At 37.6% G+C, this 18701-nt stretch overlaps 1 protein-coding gene across 1 annotated transcript; it reads right to left on the bottom strand.

Moving 5' to 3' along the window:
- Nucleotides 1-7767: 7767 nt before the first annotated feature.
- Nucleotides 7768-17395, bottom strand: nus1 (NUS1 dehydrodolichyl diphosphate synthase subunit). The gene is made up of 5 exons (XM_082148302.1): nt 16893-17395; nt 15675-15806; nt 14103-14255; nt 10534-10633; nt 7768-8846 (listed from the first exon to the last, which is right to left on the bottom strand). The coding sequence occupies exons 1-5, from the start codon at nt 17239-17241 to the stop codon at nt 8756-8758; spliced, it is 825 nt and encodes a 274-aa protein (XP_082004428.1). The 5' UTR covers nt 17242-17395; the 3' UTR covers nt 7768-8755.
- Nucleotides 17396-18701: the final 1306 nt, after the last annotated feature.

Genomic DNA, 18701 nt, shown 5'->3' with positions numbered 1-18701 from the left:
GTCCTTGAGTGGATTTATGAGTCCGCTAATGCATCCTGACTGTTGTGTGTTCCCTAAAACAACCTAATGATAATTTAGACTTTGGCTAATCCACTACAAGACGTTATTTTTGTAGACAGGTCTAAATTATTCTTTCTAAGCACTTCAGTTCAATGTGCTCTGGTGATCAATCGATTTGTTTCTATTCAAGGTGTTGCGTGCTGCTGCAATATTTCTGTTGTTAGCCACGGGGGGAGGAACACCATAGAGCTCGGTCGATGAGTTTCTCTGACTGACTGAAGGTCTACGCTGGGCTTTTGCTTTATTGGAAACACGTACAATAAAAACAACAAAGGATTTTTTTTTTACAAAAAGCTCCATATAACACACTATGAAGGTCATTCTGACATAACGAAAAGATAATAATCAACTATCAATTAAAGGCTTGTATGGTCAGTGTATGTTGATTTGATTTGCTTTGTTTAGTTTTTCTTCTCCTTCAATTTCAGTAAAGTGGGACCATGGGACTAGCCTGGAAAACCAGACCTAAATCTAAAAGATCAATGGTCTGGGGTTGACTAATGATAATCGGCCAGCTCGAGGGGCGGCACCAAGCGTGCATTTGAAAATCTCACTGCACGCAATTGGATAACACTATACAACCAATCACAACAATAAACCCCAGCTACCAGTGGAGCTAACTGGTAGATCATACTCTAACCGTATCCGGTCGGCAAAACAGCAGAAACGTCCTTCTTGCAAAGGAACGATTCGAGCAGCGTCTTCTGTTCCTGTTTTAGATAAAAAGCCAAGTCTAACTCATTCATTGTAGCGGCCAAAGCCGTTTCAAACAACTGGTATTCATCCATAGGCATCTTGCAATGTTTACTAATGACTTCGACGTCACAGCGCTGTCGTCATCTGTTTAGCTCGCCTCTGGCCTGCCTATATCAGATAACCCGATGTGATTGGTGCAGCTCAGATCGAGGGGCATATTTAATGAGCATCATTACTCGACACCAGAGTAACTCGCTGAGCAAATTCAACTTGTGCTCTCGCGGGAACTCTGGATTACCAGGGTACCATGGGACCACAAGGATACAAGACTTAAGATCCATATGGATACTGTATTCCTCAACGAAGCCCTCAAATGGTTTACATTTCATTAAACACTGTGTAGAGTCATTGTTTAAACTAATCTATCATCTATCTATCTATCATTCATTACATGTATGTATTTATGTGCTTTATGTTTTTATTTATTATTCAGTATTTTATTCGTACAATTAATAAATATGCTTACATTTATTTATTACAGTATTTTCTTTTTTACATTGAATAACATTTACTTATTGGAGTATTTATATTTTCATGTTGTAAATGTACTTACCTTATTACTTCTATCTATCCATCTATCCTTTTCAGCACTATCTATCTATCTATCTATCTGTAAATGATTTCTGATGTTTTCACAGTAATATTACTGTATTCTCAACAATTCCCTACTGTAGAATCGGAATACAGTATGTTACTGTAGATTTGGTCATTTTCACAGCATTGTGTATACTTAAAATGTTCTTACTGTATAAGCTGTTTACAGCATGTGATGTTACTGTATATTTTAGATGCATTCTGGGAAAATTAGCCTACTGTAAATCTAAATACAGAACTGACCGCAAAAAAACCAACCACACACTGACACACACCTCCTCACACAACGGATCTGTGAATGACCGTCAGACGCATCATGATGAAAGCCCGCAAGAGTAGCCTATGGTGGGTTAACTAAAATTTTTACATTGTTATATCGCCTTCTATGTTTTATTTTGATGTTATTTGCAATATATAAAGCTACGTTTTAGTTAATACGTTTTTGTTAAGAATATCTGAGCAAGCAAGCGTTCATTTTCTGACCTTTACTCCCAGCGTCGTAAAGATTAAAGCCCTCTTAGGACTGGAGTACACGTTAAATTGGTAGGTATACTTCAAAACACATGTTATCGCTTTATTTGTTTTATACAGATGTTATTTGCAAGGTATAAATACGTTTGAGTATATATTAGTGGTGGGCCGTTATCGGCGTTAACGTGCTGCGTTAACGCGAGACTCTTATCGCGCGATAAAAAAAATATCGCCGTTAATCTATTCTCCAAGTTGGGTTGGGAGATGGCTCTATACTACACAAGCTATGATGACGCAATCGACCCGCGGCCGCGAGGTAAACCCGTCCCGGCTGCAACGCATATTCGTCGTCATCTTAAGTAAACACGGCTGAAAGTGAAAGCTGGTGAAAAAGATCGGTGCAACATCCATTATTTGGACTTGGTTCGGGTTTAAGCCGTCAGACGAGCAGCAGCAAACTATATACTGAGTGTGTGGGGTCAGCACGCCAGAATACAGTTATCTTTCGTGCTTGCACTTACAATAACATACACAATTATGCCAAAATGTCCGTTTTGTCGAGTATCTTCATAACATAAGAGCTGTCTTATGATGAACGTCAAGAGTTGTGAAAGAATGAGGCGCGTGCGAGAGCCGCGTCTCCGTCAGCTGGTCTTAAAGAGACAGCAGCCAATAAAGCTTTTCTGTCAGTAAAGTTAATCAAAGAACAAAAAGAACAGAGAAAATGACTCACTGCTGTTGACTAAAGTTTTTTTTTTTTTTTTTTTGCTATAATAAGGATTAGTCTATATTTAATTTATGCAGTGCAGTTTGACAATTTCGGTATATGTCCTAGGTCTACCTGTTTGACAGGCACAGGTAAATATGACATTTATTTTTAACTCTTGTATTATTGAGACAAATAACAATATTGAATTTATTTTAATTTGAAAACAGTGCATTTAGTTGTTGTTTCTAGTTTGAGTTGAGAAATGGGCTACAAATTTCAGCATTATCACTAATCTGTGTGTGCATTTTACTTGAGAAATAAGCAAGTTAACTCATGAAACCATTTGTTTACTATATCGCAATCACATATCGCAATATATAATCACAATATGACATTTTCCCCAAATCGTGCAGCCATACTTTTCAGAAAAATGTATTTCGTATCATTGTCTTGTGAACTAGTCATTTAGCTTTTGATCAATAGTGATTGGCATGTTAAATCCCACACCTGGTGTGTGTTCCTTTGGAGGGTGTGGTTGTCAGGTAGGGGAGGGGGCCCATGAGCTTCAGTGCCCAGGGGCCCCTGGGGGTACTAATCCAGCCTTGCTTAGTGGTGTAGCACATCATCTCGATTTTAAGAATCGTTGTTGTGTTTCTTTTTAACTGAAAAGACATCAGTTAGACAATATTCTAATTTTAAATTTGGGGTTTCATAAGCTCCAAGCCATAATAAACATTAGACCTACTTAAGTCTCTGCAGCTAGTGTACTTAAATTTTATTTATCTGCAAAATTATGTTGTATACTTACAGTTTTGCACAATATATGTTCTCAAAACTACATACACCCTTTAAAAAAAAATACATTTAGCAGTTGTTTAGCATGGGTCTGTGTAATCTGTTCTGAAATGGTTTTATTATAATATACTGTAAATCGTTATCGCAAGAGGCTGCAATGTATATCACAATATAGATGTTAGGCCATATCGCCCATCCCTAATTGATAGCCTATAGTAGTTGATAATAACATAAGGCCTACCTAATGTTGCCTACGGACGGTAACAGTACAGTAGTAACCCTTACAGTCTATGAGTAGAACAGCTTTCTCAAGCAGTTTGTGATGCATTTTGGAAACAGGAGATGAGCCCCTGGTCTAATGCGCCACCTGGCTTGAGAAACCCGTTCTCAAAGACTTACTTTTATAGTCATTATTTGGGTAGCAAACATATTCTGAATGCCTTCGGCAGAATTCAAATGAGCCATTTTAATCTAGATTAATCTAGATTAATTTCAAAATTAATCTAGATTAATCTAGATTTAAAAAATTAATCTATGCCCACCTCTAGTATATATATATATACACTCACCTAAAGGATTATTAGGAACACCATACTAATACTGTGTTTGACCCCCTTTCACCTTCAGAACTGCCTTAATTCTACGTGGCATTGATTCAACAAGGTGCTGAAAGCATTCTTTAGAAATGTTGGCCCATATTGGCCCATATTGATAGGATAGCATCTTGCAGTTGATGGAGATTTGTGGGATGCACATCCAGGGCACGAAGCTCCCGTTCCACCACATCCCAAAGATGCTCTATTGGGTTGAGATCTGGTGACTGTGGGGGCCATTTTAGTACAGTGAACTCATTGTCTTGTTCAAGAAACCAATTTGAAATGATTCGAGCTTTGTGACATGGTGCATTATCCTGCTGGAAGTAGCCATCAGAGGATGGGTACATGGTGGTCATAAAGGGATGGACATGGTCAGAAACAATGCTCAGGTAGGCCTTGGCATTTAAACGATGCCCAATTGGCACTAAGGGGCCTAAAGTGTGCCAAGAAAACATCCCCCACACCATTACACCACCACCACCAGCCTGCACAGTGGTAACAAGGCATGATGGATCCATGTTCTCATTCTGTTTACGCCAAATTCTGACTCTACCATCTGAATGTCTCAACAGAAATCGAGACTCATCAGACCAGGCAACATTTTTCCAGTCTTCAACTGTCCAATTTTGGTGAGCTCGTGCAAATTGTAGCCTCTTTTTCCTATTTGTAGTGGAGATGAGTGGTACCCGGTGGGGTCTTCTGCTGTTGTAGCCCATCCGCCTCAAAGTTGTGCGTGTTGTGGCTTCACAAATGCTTTGCTGCATACCTCGGTTGTAACGAGTGGTTATTTCAGTCAAAGTTGCTCTTCTATCAGCTTGAATCAGTCGGCCCACTCTCCTCTGACCTCTAGCATCAACAAGGCATTTTCGCCCACAGGACTGCCGCATACTGGATGTTTTTCCCTTTTCACATCATTCTTTGTAAACCCTAGAAATGGTTGTGCGTGAAAATCCCAGTAACTGAGCAGATTGTGAAATACTCAGACCGGCCCGTCTGGCACCAACAACCATGCCACGCTCAAAATTGCTTAAATCACCTTTCTTTCCCATTCTGACATTCAGTTTGGAGTTCAGGAGATTGTCTTGACAAGGACCACACCCCTAAATGCATTGAAGCAACTGCCATGTGATTGGTTGATTAGATAATTGCATTAATGAGAAATTGAACAGGTGTTCCTAATAATCCTTTAGGTGAGTGTATATATATATATATATATATATATATATATCGGTAAGAACATTGGAGCGGGCGCTAATTTCCTATTTCATCCGTGCTGACTTGCATTTTCCTCCCGACTGGACCATCGCGAGACAGGCGGGAAGAGTCGTCGTCGACCTTTTTCTTTACAGCATGTGGTTTTAAACATTTTAAGATGATATGTATTCGCTGGTTATTGTTGTATACTACTACTAATTAGGCTAAGTAGACAACTTTCACTCTTCAAACATTTATTTTAATATTTCCAATTCCAACATTTTATTTTCCATTGGCCCAAAGTGTTAGACTAGCCTACTGAGATTTGACTGGTAGGCGTATGGCTATAATTTTTTAATTGTTCATTGATGAAATATGGCTAATATGCTGGTGAATCTGTATATTCTATTGAAGTTCAGCAATGAAATGTAAAAGATGAAACCTTTATTTTACAGTAGGTCTATGCTTAAAACTACTGTAGTTAGTGTAACAGTTATTTCACTGTGGTATAAAATACAGAAGCTTGCTGGCTATTTGTTGCCAGTAAGCTACTGTTGATTTTATGCCATTTTTTTGTCTTTTTTTTTTATTTATCTATCCATCCATCCATCCATCCATCCTTTTCAGCACTAACTATCTGTCTATCCTTTCAGCACTATCCATCCATCCAATGTGCATCTAACTGCTTTAAGGTCAAAATATGATACTGATCATTAAAATTATTTTCAAGCGGAAACAAAATATATGACTATATAAAACTTATAATTTTATACAAACTCTACATTACATTTCCAAGGAAACAAATTGTATAACATTTTAAATGTCAGATTCACATATATGATAATTTTTTTATACATATTTGATTACATATTTGATAAAAAAACAACAACAACAACAAAATAAACAGTGCATTTCATCACACAAACATCTTGATGGGCTTCAAATTTATGACACTGACATCTGCAAGCAAAATAGTGAACATCTTGTCTACTTAGTTTCCATTATCATTTAAAACAAAGGTGTAATATGAATTTATTAACTAGACAATGCATAATTCCATGCCATACCTCCAATTTATTCAAAACAACCATCAGAATGACTTGAATATCAGCTACACTCTTTTGTTCCCAACATTCGCAGGTAGGTCATGCCAATTTGTTCTTCAAATACTCGCAAACATCTTCACATAGGCTCCTTATTCTCAGAAGATTCCCTCAGTACAGCTATCATTAGTTAAAAGTTGGTAAAATTTATTTTTCACATTAAGCCACTCACATGAAATTATTAAAATGAAAGATTTAGAGACACAAAACTGACAAAACTAGATTCAATGAGGCTTGAGGTAATAAACCCATCTTGCTAATTGCGGTTTGTGAACCACACACACTGACTGGTTTTTCATAAAAAAATATGGAAAGAAAGCTAAGTGATATGAAAAATAGCAATAAATAAATATGGAAAAGCTTGTAATACATTAAAGATGATGAGGGACATGTAGACTGAATTTCAAACTGCATTGGAAATCTAAAGCCTCGAAGCCAAGTTTATGTTAATCTACAGCGTTATTCCGTCCTCCTGAGGCGAACATGCTTTTAAAAATGCAACGAGGTATTTTCAATTCCAGCAACAATCCATAATGAAACTTCTATGAGAACATGGGAACATAAAAAGCAGATTTTAGTAACTCTGTAGTTGGCTGTAGATTCGAATAATAGATATTGAACCATAAAATGAAGTGCAGTCCCTGCATTTTCCTTCTCAAAATAAACATTTTCACAGTCTTTTACATCAAAAAAGAAGTAAATGCCACCTGACAGAAACCATGAATAAGTCTCGGGATGTAATCAGTGGCCCAGATGTTCATAACACCTCCTGTCCTCACTTAAGTGTGAACTACTTCAGAAAGCTGCATTTTTGGACATGGAGGGGTTTAAGATTTCCATTTCAAATAAATGGTTCTTTTCTGAAGCATCCTGTATCAAAAAATAGTGTATGATTGTTTGTATGTATGCATGTGTGTATATACTTATATCATGTGTGTATAATTATCATTGATAAAATGTTTCTTGAGCAGCAAATTAAAATGATTTCTGAAGGATCATGTGACGCTGAAGACTGGAGTAATGATGCTGAAAATTCAGCTTTTCCATCACAGGAATAAATTAAATTAAAACATTAAACCAGAAAATAGTTATTTTAAATTGTAACATTATTAGAAATATCACTGTTTTTACTGTATTTGTCGACTCCAAACATTTGAACAGGATCGTATGTGAACAATATGAACAAAAAGCTGAATTACTATAGAGTAGCCAATACAGCAGCAGAGTTCCTGTGACTGGTAGAGCATGTGGCTCGAAATGCCAATGTCATGAGCTCAATTCCCAGGGAGCATAGTGATAAAATATATAGCCTGAATGCAAGTCACTGTGGATAAAAGTGCCAGCCAGATGAAGAACTGTCAGATGAAATTCAAGTTAAGAGAAAAATACGCACACCAGTCAGAAGCAGGAAACCGCAACAGAAAATCATTCCTCTTGTCACGTCGACTCCACTGCAGAAGAATCAATGCCACTCTCAGTACAACTACGGTTAAAGGATATCAGTAACGTTTATTGTACATTCACGCTGGACACTAGCAAACAAACCCTTCCAATGGCAACCTGTGAATTACACATTTAAGACTTCTTCATAGGGGCCTTGCATGATGAACAGCCTGTGGCATTTTATAAAAAAAAAACAGATATCAGGAAATATTAATATGAAACATTTCTGATCCACAGAGATCTTGACTGAGAAAACAACAGAATTTTGAATGAAACAATATTTACTGATTAGAAAGTAAAATCAAATAAAAACAATTAGCGCCACAAGCCATCACAAACAACAAGAGCTTTCAGGGGTTGACAATGAAGAGCAATCAATTTACGCACTTGAAATTACAAACTTCGGGGTTTGATGCTAATTACTGTCATTTGTGGCATGCTCGCGCACATTCAAACAACACAATTACAAACACACAACCCTTTACAGCGCACTTGGAAAGCCTTCATGGAGTTGCGATATGACAGATTAAGCATGCAGAAGATTCGTCGAATAGAAAACCCTCGCACGTTTTCACTGTCTGAAAGCAGCTGTGCAACTAGAAGTGCATTTAATCGTATAGTTCACCAAGAGTACATCATTCTGCTTCCCTCTCCAAGGGCTCAAAAGTCACACAATGAAAGACGGATGACTGTATGCAACTTCTGTAGAGTTCAGTGCACTGGCGCAGACTGTCATCATTCGACTGTGTCCAGAGATACGGCCAAGGAACGTTTCTGCGCAAAGTTACTCACGGACACTCACACATCCACAAACACACATACACACACAGAGAGACGCCCAGCAGGGCTTGGCGGAGAGGAGCAGAGATGATCCAGACGGAGAAGAGCAGCAGTAGCAGCGTGTTGCTGGTGCTGAGGCTCCAGTGCTTGTACTGTAAACACGAAGAGAGGGATGGACCCCCTCCATCCCCTCTCGCTCGTCCAGTTCCTTCTCTGCGGACCCAGTCCCAGTTCTGCTCTCTGCGGACTGTTCCTCACTTGCCCAGCCGCTGCTCACACACCGCATAGCACTGCAGAGCACCGAGTAGGTCGTCGTAAGAGGCGTCTATGTGGGACGGCATTGAGCTACAGGTGGAGAGGACAGAAAAATGGAGAGAGAATAAATCCTTCAGCAACACACCAGTAAAATAAATAAATGGCCCCAAATCAAATTTTGCTTTTTTATTTTAGTTTCAATAAAAAAGGTTTAATTTTTTGTGTTTGGGAAAAATATATTTTTATATGAATCTTATGTACTCAACTCATTCATAAGTTTTGGTTCTGTGCGTAAATTTTTTTTTTATGTTTTTGAAAGATTTCTCATCAAGAATGAATTTATTTAAACAAAAATACAATAAAATAGTAATTATAGTAAAATATGTTTTCTATTTTCATATGTTTTAAAATGTATTTTGTTCCTGTGATATCAAAGCTGAATTTTCAGTATCATTACTCCCAAGTCTTCATTGTCACATGATCCTTCACAAATCATTCTTATATGCTGATTTGCAGCTCAAGAAACATTTATTTTTATGATCAATGTTGAAAACATCAATCAGCATTTATATGAAAAAAAATTTATAACGTACATTTCTATACAAAACATTTAAAACCCAAACCTTTCTACGGTAGTGTAAGTAAATAACACAATTTCAGTTATAGCCAAATGTACACATTTAATTTTAGTGGAATGAACATGATCAGACGTGGTTGGACTATATCCATTTCCTCAGGGTAACTGAGCTGATAATCAAAATCTAGCTAATTATAATGTAGATGCATAATTGTAAATCAATTTCGTGTAATCACTTAAACGTTTGATAAAATAAAAAAAATAAAAAAAATTTGTGCAACAGCTGACAGATTAACAGTCTACAGATGTGTTATCAGGCACCAAACAAACACCATCCAAGACTGAATCAGTCATGACACAAGGAAAGGAAACTAAACAGATGATCAAGTTTACTAATAATGCAGTAAAAAAAAAAAAAACAGCACAGTGAAACACTGCCCTCTAGTGAAACAAAAATAACAGTCTTGAACAATGCAAATTCACCATTATTTTCGTAAGTATCTTTTTTAATATAAAATAATGTATATATAATTTAACATTGACATAATACATGCAATAACGCATTATAATTTAATCAAAACAAACAAGTACACAGACCTACTGAAATTAAATGGAACACTTATTTACAACGTTTTCTGAAATTAACTCACAAATCAAAAAATGCAAACATTCGTTAAAGCGCAGTCTACATTGACAATCTGATGTGGCAAAAACTCCATGCATATTAATTAGACAAAAACTGCTGTTTAAACTAGTTTAAGATGAAGCACGTCAGATACAGGGGACAGTACTTTGACAGTGCTAATGATGCAATGCAGTGCAAGTCTATGTGTGCAGTGATCTCACAGAGCTGTACACGTCATCACACACACTTGGAAAGCTTCCAGAGATAAGTGTGCCAGTGTAGACAGGTTTAGCTGTTAATCTGTGCTAATAATCTCTAAAAAGGATTTAAGTGAACTCTCCAGGCAAAATGCCACCATAAGCACTCATGCAGAACATGTGAACTCTAAGTTCCAAGCTACTGATCCCACAATATCCCTCTCACAATTTTTTTTAAATATTTCTTTGTTGTATGTTTTTCAAAATCCTAAATTGACTTTATTTCTAGGTTTAAATTCAATTTTAAATTCGAGATTTTAAAGTCTACTCTGCACAGTTTGTGCTTGCTCAAATACATCGATACATAAACATACTCACATAATCTCTGTTAGTCTGATGTGCCAGGGAAGAAAACCAAGTGTGCTTTCCACAGGGCCAAACTTCAGCACCAGGTCTGGGTCAGGTATGTTTTCCGACTCTGCATGGGGAAAAAACATGCATCAGTGGGACGAAAAACAGCTCTTTGAGGGTGAGCCTTAAGATGAATACTGAGAACAACACAGGCTCTTTTGGTAACTGAGATGCAGACAAAAGGTTCTGCTTGTGCAAAGTGGCTGTGCTGCATGCGGCTCCGCATAACCGGTCAAATGCACATGCATGTCAAAATGCTTTTATGATGCAAAATTACTGTAAACACCGTTATGTCATAAGGAATTAGACAGACAGGACAAAGATCTGGGGCCTCATTTATAAACGTTGCGTACGCACATAAGGCGGCGTACGCCGCTCTCTACGCAATAATTGGTATTTATAAAAAGCAAACTTGACGGGAAAATGTGCGGTCCTTCACGCAAACTCTGACCCAGGCAACGCACAAAAACGGGTGAAATGAGAAATGGCGACACCGTCGGCAGATGGAAGAAACACGTGAAAGTGTGTGAAACTGTAGACCGTTGTGTAAAAGAAATGGCAATACTGCCTCTCATAAATAACATGAAGACTTCACAAAGCAAGTCTTACAATTAACAGCCTACACGAACACCCGTTTGATCGATCTGCAGTGTAAAACAAACAAAATCAAACGAAGATTACAACAGAAATGCAAATTAACACATATTTGCAAAAAGAAAAGTGAAATATGTTCTGCAATAATATTGGCATGTTATGCAATTCATCCTCATAACACAGCTCCGGTGTAGAGACCTGCACGGGTTCGGGTACCCGCGGGTACCCGACGGGTGACCCGCAAATTTTGCTCAAACGGGTGAGAAATATCCAACTGTGTCGGATACGGGTGTGGGTCGGGTCGGACACGGAGGAAACACGGGTTTAAACAATCACGTGCAAACCTAAAAATATGCATATTTTTAGGAACACACTTACAAAAATATGCCTGTATTTCAAGTTGATAAAATAATTTAAAATCCACATCAGTTTATTTGTGCCCACGCCCTCTCAGGAGTCTGTCTCTATACCTACTTTCACTTTGAAAAAAAAAAACGTCATAACCGCGCGCGCGATCTGCTTGCAGTCGGCGAGATGGATGCTGAAGAGTTGGAGAAAAGAATAGCTAGGACTAGAAGATTGTAAGTTGTCGACAATACGTCATCAAAAGTCAAGTCCATTGTGTGGGAGAAATTTGGAGATATCTGAAGAAAACAATATTGTGAAAGGATTTGCTGCATGCATTTTCGTGTTGGATAGCCGCAAATGTGGATTCATCGCCGAGGAAGCACGCAGTAAGCAGTTCTATCGAACAGTATTTTTCACATTTAACACTGTTAAATATGTGTTGTGTGCTGGCAGGGCGTGTTTGAACCCAAAATTGTCAGATGTAAGCTAGACAAAATTGCGTGGCAGAAAATAGTGTTGTAGCCGCGTCTGTTATTAGGCTACTCGAGTTTTGTGGTAACGTTGGCTATGTTCTTCATGTACCGGCCGTTTGACAGATTCGGCTGAAGTTGTCCTTGTGTTAATGGTCGTGTAATAACTTCTGTATGACCGGGCAATAAACATTTTTGTAAGTGTGTCTATAATGTGATAGTCTAAACTGATTTTATTTCGGGTGCGGGTCGGGTGTCGGTTCTATTTTAAGCGGGTCGGGTCGGGTGCGGATTTGAATTAGTGCTGCTGTCGGAAAACGGGTCGGATTCGGTTTTAAGCACTGCGGGTACGGGCGGGTGCGGATTTAAAAAATTGGACCCGTGCAGGACTCTGCTCCGGTGTCCCCTTTCCCCCACCCGTGGCAGACACACTCTGGAGATGGAGCGCTAGACGCTTTTTTGCATCGACTTTGATGCCCGACCTTTTTTATTTTTTTTTGGTTGTGAGGCTGCAGCATTAATGGCGTCTGCAACCTTTTGCCACTCAAGTGCCTTTTTGGCATTAGTAATGCCCACACTGTGCCCTCCAAACAACATTTTACTCCTTGTCCACCTCGCCAATGATAATTTCTACTTCACATTGAGTGAAGTAACGTTTCTTGGTTTTCCTCTCTGTGTTTGCCATGATTTCGCAATCGATGAATATTAACTTGTGGGCATTTCACAGACTATTTATGGGCAACTATGGGCGTGACATGAAGCCGCAAAAGCTGCGCTACATTTAGAATTGATTGCGATTTATTAAGGGAAAACTGCGCAGGATGTGCGTGCGCACGGTTTTATAAATCCGAATATTTCTGTGCGTACGCACGTCCTATGTTTCATCCGTACGCCACTTATGATGCAAATCCTACGCAAAGTTTTATAAATGAGGCCCCTGATGTGTCAAAATAGAGCTGTACATCAGCATGAATTAGAAAAATCACTCATTGCTCTCGACTGGAAAATGTTCAGCTATTGAAGGCACTCTGTTTATTGCTGATAATATGTTTCGTTGTTCCTCTATAGTATTTAGTATTTGCTTGTATGTTTTGAAACTATATGAATATTCTTAACATACAATTGTTTGGATTTAATTTGTAATTATCTTAAAACGTAGCTACCTATGACTACATTAGTAATTGAATCTTAAACTTATTTGTAAATTTTTTATTTAAAGTCAGTAAACTAAATAGTTTACAAGAAAAACTGTAGATCAAGAGCTATTTTGGAATCCGATCGTGACTCCCAGAATTGGATTGGATCGTGAGGTGCCTAAATATTCTCAACCCTATAATGATGAGTGCAGCGAGCTGCAATAACAGAGCAGTGATGTGTGATGTAAATATTTGCCATCATTCAATTCATATTTATTTGTATAGTGCTTTTCGCAATACATATCGTTTCAAAGCAGCTTTACAGAATATGCATGTTTCGACGTTACAATTAAGAGTAATCTGATGGCCTGAGTTTCATTGTGAATCTGACTTTATCATGCTCCAGATATATATTCAGTGTTTCCCATACATTGATTTATTTGTGGCAGTCCACCACAATATCAAAATTGACCACCACAACTAGATTTCAGTGCTTCCCATTCATTAAGTAGACTGCGGCTGCCTGAAAATACATTTCAACTTCTCATAATAACGCAAAAGGTCTGTAATGTCACGTTTTGTGCCATTGCTGTCAAACAAACAAAAATCAAAAGCGAGATAAGGCTTTGTGTCCTTATCAAAAGACTGTCTGTTTGAGCTGCGCAAAGAGAAGTACACACACTTCCCTCACGCGATCTGCACGTGATCAGCATCTTTGTTTGGATCATGATAAAATGCAATGGTTACCTCTAATTTCAAATGGCTACAGATTATTATTTTATTTATTTTTTTGTTAAGGCCAGCTTGGCCTGTAACAGAACAGATAAACAACAAATACATTTACTTAAAGAAAAACAATTAGCAACAGTTATCGGAATCGGCCCATTTGCTTATAACTGTAGATAAGTCTTAATGTTTGTTTGTTTTTTTGACTGGAATAAAATTACAGGACTAAATGCTCATATTTAACTGCTAGTTTGCTACTCACCTCTGAGTAATGAGTCCAGCACATTGACATCAATGTCTTTGGATGTCCTTTCCTTCTGCTCAACGGCCCTACAGAGCTGCTGGGCTGCCTGGACGATACTGAGCCGCCCATCGTCTGGAGATAAGACCTTTACCACTGACTGACAAGATAAAACTATAAAAGACAGAGAGAAAAAAAATTGTTTATTAAGTAAAGTGTGGACAAAACATTTAAAAAGACCCAGGTGATGCTGGTCATTATTTCACTTGGAAATTGAGAAAATGACTAAAAGTCACAGTCTACCCGTTAAAGACAGACGTGTGATGAGACTGAGCTAAAAACAGCAATTATTTCACATCTTGCGAACAAGCCCATACAAAGTTACAATGACATTTTAATACGTCGTTGAAGATGGAAAAAGTGAGGGATAAAATGATCAGTCACAGATTTTGAACTAGAGTCAGAGCAGTATTTAGTACATGTAAATAAAGCCTTGGTGATCATGCAGATGACAGAGGTTAAAGAAAAGCTAAATAAATATAAATAGAAAGAATATAAAATACAATATAATTTAAAAGTTTGGGGTCAGTAAGATTTTTTTATGTTTTTGAAAGAAGTCTCTTCAGGCTCAACGAGGCTGCATTTATTTATTTGATCAAAAATACCGTAAAAACAGTAATACTGTGAAATATTATTACATATAGTATTATATTTTAGTATATATTTTTTTTCTGTGATGGCAAAGCTGGACTACCAGCAGCCATTACTCTCATCACTCAGTCCAGTCTTCAATGTCACACGATCCTTTAGAAATCATTCTAATATGCTGATTTGGTACTCAAGAAACATTTATTAATATGATCAATGCTTAACACAGTTGTGCTGCTAAATATTCAGGATTTTTTTGATGAATATAAAGATCAAAAGAACAGCATTTTTTTTTTACAAAATAAGGTAGCTGTAATAACGTAGTCAGGTTTGATCAATTTAATACAGCCTAGCTGAATTAGAAGTATTCATTTCTTCCTAAAAATAAAATTTAATAAATCGTACTGACCCAAACTTTTGAACGGTATAAACATGTTTTCAAGGCAAAATCTGAACTACTAGTCCTACTGGATCTGCAGAAAAAAAGTCCTTATAGTTGAGCTCTAAAAAATATATTGCCTAGCCTAGGTGTGAAACAATAAGCAAAGTGGGTTTTCCCATGTATCCCCGTCTCGCTCTGGATTAGGTTCCATAGTCTTCAAAAGATGACTTGCTTAAGGCACATTTGGAAAAGTAAAACTAATTTCCTGACCTACAGAGTTTGGCAACAATAAATCTTTCCGGATAAAAAATGCATAAAAGTGTCTGCATTTTTCCACAAAGCCTGTGGTGAATTAACCTGCTGTGTTTCCTAACCCAAGGCATGAATACAGATAACACAACTAATCATTATCATTCACATGATGTCACAGAGGAACATAAAGGAACAAAACCGGCAGTCATCCTAGACGAAATCTTCTGATCCAACCGGTTTGTACTGGCGTCCACCAACAGTGGGTGTCTAAAAAAAAAGCAACAGTAATTTTCTCAGATTTTGAACCTCACCTTGATGCTCTTGTTTATCTGTAGTGTTCTTCAAAAACTCCACTGAGTATTTGGAGCTGTCCATTCCCAAAAGCTCCTGCTGCTTTTTCAGGATCTCCTCCATGAGTCTGGAGTTATTCCTCTTGAAGACACCTATGAAACAAGGGTGACAAAGAGATGATGACCTAAAGATATCCCAGTCCCATAAACAATACAGTTTCAGAGAGAAACTCTCCATGTTCTTCATCCATGAGAGTTAGAAACTACTATTAAAAAAAAAACATGCTGGGAAGTCACTGATATAACAGATGCTGGAGTCACACTAAATATATTGTCAGCAACATCACACTTTCAGAAGATGAATTTAGACTCGACAATTGAGGAACATTACATGGGTGAATTAAATTTGCTGGTCTTTTAAATGAATCACTACCGACAATGGAGTTTAGATCAGTGGCTTTCAACTGGTGGGACACAGGTATGTTCTGACAGAGAATAAACCAAGCAAAAAGAATAAACTGAAATTAAAGAAAATATTAAAGAACATTCAAATCAATATTTTTTTTTTTACATTTTAAAAGGGGGGAGAAAAGATCTTGAAGCAAAACTAGTTGAGAAACACTGGCTACTTGGTTTCTTGGTCCACAGTGGCATAAATGAACAAGAAGGTAATTATGACCTTTAAATTGAGAATCATTATTAACAATGTGATTCAGATCTCGGTTCACCCTTGTCACACTTTTAGCAGTCATAAAATATGTCTCAGCCTGGTCATAAGAAATAAATCAAATCACATACTCCCCTAGCTTCATTGAGAAATACTGAGCTGAAAGAGAATGATTTGAAATAGACCAGACACATTGTAACTTTGTAAAGATGAGAATAAAAGTTGAGTAATATGCATTAATTCAAAACCTCCTAAAAGGATTCAAAGAAACTTATTAACGCAAATAATGGTATTATAAAGTCTATTTTTTTTTGTTTAAGCATGTCATAAAAACGAAACCATTCAACAATAACCATGCTATTTATTTGACTTCAACATAAGGCATAAAAAGTGAAACTTTTGCATTAATGCAATAATATCTGAACACAAAGTTCATCACTAATACGTTAAATGTGTCAATTGAAGTCTTTGCTCAAGTCATCATCATGAGTGTTGAAGAAACAGCAGGTGACTGGATGCATGTGACAGCAATTCACTTCCCTTTATTCAATGCAAACCTCGATGAGTCTTACCTTGATTATCATACACACTGACATATGAGATGCCCACTGCCATGCACCAGACCACTAGATTGGCAATGTCAGTATAGTGGATCTCCTCCTCAGTGATCAATAACCCCACGTGAATGGGCAGCTTTTCTAACGTCCTGCCTTCGACTCCCCAGCGAACCCGGCGGCTAGACCGTTTGCCAATTGCTCCAGCCTTTCTCTGATTATGAAAGGCGAGGGCAAGGGGCAATAATAACCCCATCACAGCCCGTTTCCATCTCCAGATGTGGACTCGGAACCAGGCTAGCAGCGCGCGCTGAATATAGAGCAGCGCGTGCAAAAACCGCCACACCATCTCATACAGTAAAGCCATGCGTCTTTAAACGCGTTCCTAGTTGAAAATCTATCAGATTTTAAAATACACTCCTCATATTAAAGTAATATGTGTACGTGTGAGCGATGGTCTATCGAGAAATTTGCCATTTTGGTCACTGCCAACGCCGCAGCGCGCCGGCTGCCATTTCTACTTCCTGCCAACCTTTCCACTCTGAACCTGCTGCTGTGTGACATGGAGCTCTCTGATTGGACGACTGACGTCATTCTAACCACTGGTCTGGGATCAGTTATGACGGTAGCCTGGCAAGTGTTAAGGAAAGAAAATAACTCTTAACGGCTGGTTTCAGATCAACACTGATTTAGCCTTACGCGAGATGGAATGCGATTGGTTGCTGGACCAGCAAATGGAATGAATATGTGTAAATCCTATTATTTTAATAGGATTTAAAATTGCCTAGTCATTAGATTTGTGAATATAAAAAAGCACAATATGTTGTGTATACGTAATAAGATATATTTCTAAAATCAATACTTTCAATATTATAATATTATATATTATATGATGTTACTGTCACAAAAATAGCTTTTACGGTTCTGTTTTTATTTTTTTTCAAGCAAATCTGGAGGCTAATGAAATTAAACAGATGAGAATCATATTTTCCCATTTAAATACAGTTGATTTTATTGTAATGCGATGAATCAGAAAAATAAACAAATATAACATTTGCTTAGGCTGTTTTTTAAAGAGACCAAAATAAAGTGGTTCTCAACTCCAGTCCTCGGGACCCACTGCTCTGCACATTATGTATGTCTCCCTTATTTAACACACCTGAACCAGATCATCAGCTCGTTAGGAGCATAGACATATAATATCTATGGTTAGGAGAGACTCCATGAACTGAACTGAGTGTGTTAAATAAGAGAGACATACAAAATGTGCAGAGCAGTGGGTCCCGAGGACTGGAGTTGAGAACCACTTGGCACCACAAGACGACGTTCACTTGAACCAAATGTGCCATATTGTTTCGAGGCTTCGAATCAATCCGACACCCGTCTCAACGGTGACACCTAGTGGTCACTTGCAGGTGTTGATCTGAAACAACCTTGACGAGCCATTAAAAAAATGTGTTGTTTTTTTATTATTATAATTTTCTAATATGTGAAGATAGTAACCTATAGGCTCCTCACTGTGCATAATGTTATTTTGGTCTTGCAAAATGAATATTAATAAAAGAAATCAAGCCACAATGTCTCACTTTTTTAGAGATTTTTATTCAAAAATATTAATTTCTCTGCTGTGGAAGGAGGTAGACTATCGGCCAGGAAAAATTAGGCCCTTTTTAAAAATGTAGGCCTATAACCTAGGCCTATATTTTATATAAAAGTTTTAGGCCTATATTATATTATTATATACGTTTTTTTGTTAATATCTTCATTAGATATAATTATACAAAATACTAGTGAAAACGCCATCTAACAGAACATAAATTATTTATT

Source organism: Leuciscus leuciscus, assembly GCF_965113295.1.
Source record: "Leuciscus leuciscus genome assembly, chromosome: 19".
Lineage (NCBI taxonomy): Eukaryota > Metazoa > Chordata > Actinopteri > Cypriniformes > Leuciscidae > Leuciscus > Leuciscus leuciscus.
This window is presented reverse-complemented; position numbering and strand designations above follow the sequence as displayed.